This window comes from Macaca thibetana, chromosome 4 (assembly GCF_024542745.1).
Source record: "Macaca thibetana thibetana isolate TM-01 chromosome 4, ASM2454274v1, whole genome shotgun sequence".
Classification (NCBI taxonomy): domain Eukaryota; kingdom Metazoa; phylum Chordata; class Mammalia; order Primates; family Cercopithecidae; genus Macaca; species Macaca thibetana.
The window spans coordinates 143,009,978-143,016,883 of NC_065581.1; the positions used below are offsets into that span (position 1 = coordinate 143,009,978).

The 6,906-nt window shown below is 37.3% G+C and overlaps 1 protein-coding gene across 1 annotated transcript; it reads right to left on the bottom strand.

Annotated features, from left to right (window-relative positions):
* Positions 1 to 1,242: 1,242 nt before the first annotated feature.
* LOC126952095 (transcription factor BTF3-like) lies at positions 1,243 to 2,123 on the bottom strand. Its single transcript, XM_050786389.1, has one exon. The coding sequence runs from the start codon at positions 2,007 to 2,009 to the stop codon at positions 1,521 to 1,523; it is 489 nt and encodes a 162-aa protein (XP_050642346.1). The 5' UTR covers positions 2,010 to 2,123; the 3' UTR covers positions 1,243 to 1,520.
* Between the last annotated feature and the right edge of the window lie 4,783 nt (positions 2,124 to 6,906).

Sequence of the window (6,906 nt, forward strand, 5' to 3'; positions counted from 1 at the left end):
GAGGCTAACTCATTCACATGTGCATGTGTGCATGTATGTGTGCACGTGAGTATACACACACACACACACACACACACTTCAAGCACATTGATATTGTTAGGAGAGAATAATGGAGCCAATGAGAGGGCTTAGCAGAAGTGGCATGTAAAGAAACTGCATTTTGGGAAAAGGTAATAAAAATGTAGACATGACGTAGCCTACTCAATATTCATTTTCCTTTTTAAACTCAGAAAATTCAGATATTTGGGGTGAGGGAAGCAGCAGTGTATTCAATTCAAAACAAAATTCCAGTCCGTTTTGCCAATAACAATGGCCCTGTAACCCAATTGTGGACAATGATTTATAGGTAGAAGTGAGGCCTCTGGGAAAGCTCCTTGCAAAGGGGTCAGATTCTGTGGGTGTATGTTTTTGCCTTTCTTCATTATGGATTGGTTCCAGATGTGGAGCATCATCTTATGGCCACAAAGCCACTCTGAGAGAAGTATTAAGAGGAATGAAGAGACTTTATCCCTGACGTCTATGAGCTCCTGAACTAATACCAGAAAGTACTTATCTCTGGACATCTCATGATGTGAGAAAAAACACAACATATAATTTGTTTAGGCCGTTGTTGGCGGGGGAGGGTTGTGTTACTTGGCAGCAATTCTTCACTCGCATAGTAATTCAGAGTAGTGCCTAGAGGAAATGGTTACATCACCATAATAGAGGAGTACATGAATCCTTTGACCTGCTGAAATATAGGAGTCCTACCTTATTCGTGGTTATGCTGCCAGGTCTCAGTTACACGCAGTTAACTGCAGTCCAAAAATATTGAATGCAAAATTACAGAAATAAACAATTGATAAGTTTTAAATTTTGTGTTATTCTAAGTAGCATTTTGGAATCACAAGCTGTCCTCTGTCTGGGTAAGATAGTTGTATTACCCTATCTGGGTAAGATGGTTGTATTATTAGTTGTTATTAATCTCTTACTGTGTGCAATTTATAAATTAAACTTTATTGTAGGTATGTATGTATAAAAAAAAAACATAGTGTATATAGGGTTTGGTGTTTTCTGTCATTTCAATCATCTTTTGAGGGTCTTGGAACATATTCCCTAAGGATAAGGTGGTGACTTGACTTATATGTCTAATGGCATTTGTGGGTAGCAGTTGGCTGTGTGAAAATATAATCTCTTGTACTGGTCTAAAAACTCCTCAGAGGATTTTCAATCTTTGTTTCTTTTCTTTTCTTTCTTTCTTTCTTTTTTTTTTTTTTTTTTTTTTACTAGGCAAAGAACTTTATTAACCTTTGTTTCAAACTTGATTCCCAGGTTTCTTCGGCTTAATTAGCTGCAAAGAATGAATTGTGTATAAGCAAAAACTGAAAAGAGCTGCAGTGTCCAAGGGGCTTGGGCTTAAAAATATTAGAGATCTAGATTTTATCAGATCCATAAACAAAAATTTCTTACAAAGCAGTCATAATATAAAATAGCAGCTCCCAGTAACTTCTTCAAGTTTTATCTTCAGAAGTTGACTCAATTCAGTTTGCCTCATTCTTAGAAGCCTCATCAAAATTCTCCACCAGATCTGGAACTTCATCATCATCATCCTCTCCAGTAGCAAGTGGTGCTTTTCCATCCACAAATTGTTTGGGCAGAGCTTCGGCCAGTCTCCTTAAACTAGTCAGACTATCTGCGCCAAGCTGGTTTAAGATGCTGGGTAGCATTTCTGTCAGCTGCTTCGTCTCAGCATGGCCTGTAATGGTGAAAGTGTTCGCTGCCAGAGATGCCTGAACTTTAGGGTTGTTAAAGTGGATCACTGTTCCTTGGTTTGTAAACATATTCACCTCTTCAATACCGGAGATATTGTTTACCCCTAACTTCTTTAAGGAGAACTGAAGTTTTTTATCATCTGCTGTGGCTGTTCTATGAACCACCTTCTTCTTTCTGCGAGCAGTTCCTTTCCCACCAATGCGCACTTGTGCCTGCAGTTTGGCAAGTTTTTCCTGGTTCATGATTGTTTCTTTCATCTTGTGGGAGCGAATAAGGGGCCGCGCGGGGGACTAGGGTTGGTGCTCAAGGGGTCTCGGGTGGACCAGCTGAGATTAGGCGCACACACGCGGGGACGCAAGATGGCAGCTCAATCTTTGTTTCTAACACATTTTAGCAGGATTCTAAAATACTATTGATGAGTTTAAGCTTTGTATTATGAGGACCAATTAAGTCAATGAGGGCAAAGAAGCATTCAATTTAGATTCTTGCAGCTTGCCATGTAAAGATTATTTTTATTATGAAAGGGAAATAGGGAATAGAAATAATCTCTTATGAGGAAAAAAAGGGGAAAGGTCCTAAGGAATCCCAGTATGAATTTGCAGCTAGAACTTCAGAAGATTAAGGGCAACCATCCTCCCACTCAGCATCACAAAAGAGTGTATTCAGATAGGAGGAGCCATAACGCAGGAAAATATAAAAGACCGGTATGGAATGGTGTGGAATGTGTCAAGAGCCTTGTGGGAAATACAAAATGGGAATTTGTAGAAGTTGTATTCTGGGTACGATCTGTTTGATGTGTGTTATAGTATGATTTTCACAGATGATTGTGAGAAGGGAAATTTTGGATTTTTGTGTCGAGTAGCACAATTGTCAAACTGGAAAAATGCAGCAGGACTTTTTCTTTGCAGGTGTTTCATTTCCATTTACTAACATTGATAAGAGAAGTCTATAACTGAAATTTAGTAATTTTATAAAAGAGTTTCTAATTTTATAATTTTTTTTCTTTCGATTGGGAAAAATTTTGTTAGTACTTGAGTGGATAAAAAACATACTTAGATATCACTCATTTTTAGTTAATTAAGAAATTCTTACTGTGAATTTATCGAGTGCCTGCCATGTTGCAGGCACTGTGTTTGGGGCTGCAAATGTAGCAGTGAACAGCCAGATCTGTTTTCTGCTCTCTGAAATTAACGTCTTCCATGAAAGATGGGCACTGAAGGAATAATAATAAAGTGACCATTCTTGGGATGAGGAAATACAGAAGCAACAAAGTGAGAGGAGGCAGAAATCCAGATATGAGGAAATTCTGGGTACACAGGAAAAGGATAAGAGAATGTTTAGTCTAAATCTGGTAGAATGATAAACTGTGCTCGTAAAGGGAGCTTCTTACATTTGTATTTAAAAACGGCTATCAAGGTTCAGGAATTTCCCTGTTTAGAAGATTTTTATGCCACATGTTCTAAGCTAAAATACCAACTTTTAAAATCCAACAAACTTTCATTTGGTATTTGTGGTCTTATGAAATAATATGAAACAATCCATGCTAAAACATGAGAAAAAATAAAGGTAATTAGAATATATTTCTATGCTTTCTTAATTTCTTTTTCTTGTTTCATAAAAGCAAACAAAAAACTAATGAAACAAAGCAGAAAAAGCCAAACAACCAACCCAGTTTATTGTAAAATAATTTGTTGTGATGTGTCTTCTTGCTGTGAAACATTGTAGTTTTAAAATTCAGAAGGGCCTATTTTTACCTTTAGTCTATAAAAAATCGCAGTTGACAATATCATTGTCTAATAAAGTTAGAATAATGCATATAATAAATTGGTTTTTTTTCTGTTTCATGGTAAAATATCCTTTTTGTGCAAAATGTTTTCTATCAATATTGTTTTCCTCACAAGCTACCCCATGATTAGTATCAGTTATGCTTCATGGTACATTTAGCATCTTAAGCCATAGCCATGTTAATTGAGAAATGTTTAATTTCCAGGGGAAGATGTCGATTTTGAATATAATCTCATGCATATAAGTTGTTAACCTGAAGTGTGACGAGAAACATTTGTTCAGCGTGCTCCAAACACTGGAAGGGGTGGGAGAGGATAGAGAGGAAGGAAGAAGGAAAGGACATGAGGAAGAAATGATGTTTATTCACTAATGACAATTAAGGAGTTTTATTGAATGTCCCAACACAAACTATGTAAAGTGGCCTAGGGCAGTATGTATCAAAATTTAGCATCTGTACATCTGAGACCTTTTAAAGAGGCAGATTCTGATTTATAGTACAGGTCCAGAGTCTGAGATGATAAATTACTAACCAACTTCCACAAACCGCTGGTCTGTGGAGTAGCCAGGGTCTAGAGGTATGCTTTGAACTTTGGTTCATGTTAGAAACACCTGTGGAAATGGAAAAGATCTTGACACTCAGGCCACACTTCTGAACAAATAAATTAGAATTTCTGGTACTGAGACTCAGGCTTCAGCATTTCTTAAATCTCTCCCAGGATGTAACAATGTGCAGCTAGACTTGAGAAACCACTAGTCAGAAGATGATTGTCCCTTATCATTGGCAAGAGCTGGAGTATTCACTCCAGTGGTGCTTTAGAATCACTTATAATCTGGGAGTCAAATTACTCCATTACAATAGACTGCAGTTGAGAAACCAAAACATGCACCACATTATTTAAATAAAAACATACCCAGTATACATAGGATACTTTTGGCTTCATAGATTCTCAGAAATGATATTGTTTCTCTCTTTGCATAATTTTGCTATTGAGTTCCTGTGTATAAGTACATACCGGGAATAGCGGTTAAAACAAGAAAAATAAGCCATTAGGTTTCTCACTGCATGAGCCTAGAGTGATTGGAAGACTGATTTCTTCACATTGACTTATCTGGTCTTCTTAGGGATGGCAGGACTTCAGGGAACAAAGCCTTAAATGCTGGTCCTAACTTCTCCTGGTTCATTCCATAGAGAGTAAGTTTCCTCTGAGGATAGTCCTTCTGACAGCCAGGATTACTCCTACTTTCCATATACACAGAAAAGTATCAATCTTAATTTGTTTAATGTAGCACTGACTGTTAGAATTGCTTTCCTTTGCTCAAACTAACTGCATTTGTCAATGTTTTTAACTACAAGCAACTAAAAAGGAGTCTAGGTGAATTAAACAGAAAATAATTTATTTAAAAGGGTAACGGTGCATTCACAGGACCAGTGGCCATCAAAAGAACCAATTCAAGGCTGAATGTCCAGGAACAATGCCCCAACAACACTGTAGAACTGTCTGAAGGGGAATTGCTGCTGCTGCTAGATGTTAGAATATTCCCTGATACCATTTTGCACCAGAAACACAACATTGCAGCCACTTTGTGATTTGGGGTGGAAGATAAAAATTCTTACCACTGCTTAGAAACAATGGATTTCCAGCAAGGCTGTAGTACCAAGAAAGTTTGCTTTCTCTTCCCCAGTATCCTAACTTTTTATTTACACCTCACTCAGAAAAATAGAAGCAGCAGTGTTTTTGTTCATGTCCTGGTGGTAGCTGATTACCTCCCACGTGATGCCCCTACTGGGGGAAATGGCTCATCCTGATCTCGTGCATTCCTATATCTTTCTCATGAGTACCTAGTAGAGGACCATGGAAAAGACTATGTGTGTAGGAGTAAATTACCTTCTACCTGAGGCTCTAAGTTATTCCAAATTGTTCCATTAGCCCATACTTGGCCTTCAGGAATTTGTTAAAGTTATAGCTTATTTATTCTTGCTTACTTTTATGGAAGTGACCAGTTCCTCCTGTGCTCTGCCAAATGGTTCATGGGTCCACCCTCTCTTCAGAGGGTCTGGTCACACTTTGAAATTCAGTTTAGTTTGTTTTCTTATTACCTGAGGTCTCTGATGGGTTTGATATATATATATATTTTTTTTGGTAGATTAACTGGCTTTTCTTGTTTTTAGGATGACAGTGATGTTCTTTTGCAGCGTTCTACATTCTATGCTGAAGTAAAACCCCATTACCATTATTTTTAAAAATTTAGACATTATATTGTCTTTCTGGATTCACAGCCAAATTCTACCAGAGGTACAAGGATTTTTAAAACATTAAGAAAAGAAAAATTGTCTTTTATATATACCCACACATTGACCATTTTTACTGCTTGTCATTTCCTTGTGTTTCAATGATTTTCATCTGGTATATTCATTTCTGTTCAGCCCAAGGAACTACTTTTAGCATTTTTTTTTATGCAAATCTGCTGGCAACTAATTTTGCCAAAAGTTGTGTATCTAAACATAACCTTATTTTTCATTTGTTTGGAAGACATTTTACCAGATACAGAATTCCATGTTGTCAGCTTCCTTTTCAAGTCACTAAATATATTGTTCCATTGTCTTTTTTCTTTGTTTTTAAAAATAAAACTGGAAGTCATTTGTTATTCCCATTAATATATCTCTGTATATAACATGTCTTTTCCTTTGGTTGCTTTTAAAATCATTCTCTATAGCTTTGGTTTTCAGCAGTTTGACTACCATGTAAGTACTTGTTTCTTTTCTCCTCTTATCACACAAGGAGTGCTTTTTAAAAATGTTATTTAACCAATTTGAAGTTTGCTGAGTGTTTTAGTCTGTTTGTGCGTTGTTATAAAAAACACCCATGGCTGGATAACTTATAAAGAAAAGAGGCTTAATTGACTCATGGTCTTTCAGTCTGTACACAAAGCATGGTTCTGGGTTCTGGTGAGGCCTTGGAGATTTTTCTTATTGCCAAAGGTAAATTAGGAGGTAGCATGTCACATGGTGAGAGGGGGAGCAAGATAGAACAGGGGGAGGTCTTAGACTCTTTTAAAGAAACAGATCTTGCATGAACTAACTGAGGAATAACTCACTCATCACCAAGGGGATGGCTCTAAGCCATTCGTGAGGGATCTACCCCCCTGACCCAAACATCTCCTACTAGGTCCCACATTTCAACATGAGATTTGGAGGGGACAAGCATCCAAACTATATAATTCCAGCCCTGTGCACCCCCCCCCTCAAAATCTCATGTTCTTCTTACCATTCAAAACACAATCATGTATTCTCAATAGTCCCCCAAAGTCTTAACTTGTTCCAACATCAAAGTTGAATGTCTTTTCTGAGATTCAAGGCATGTTACTTCC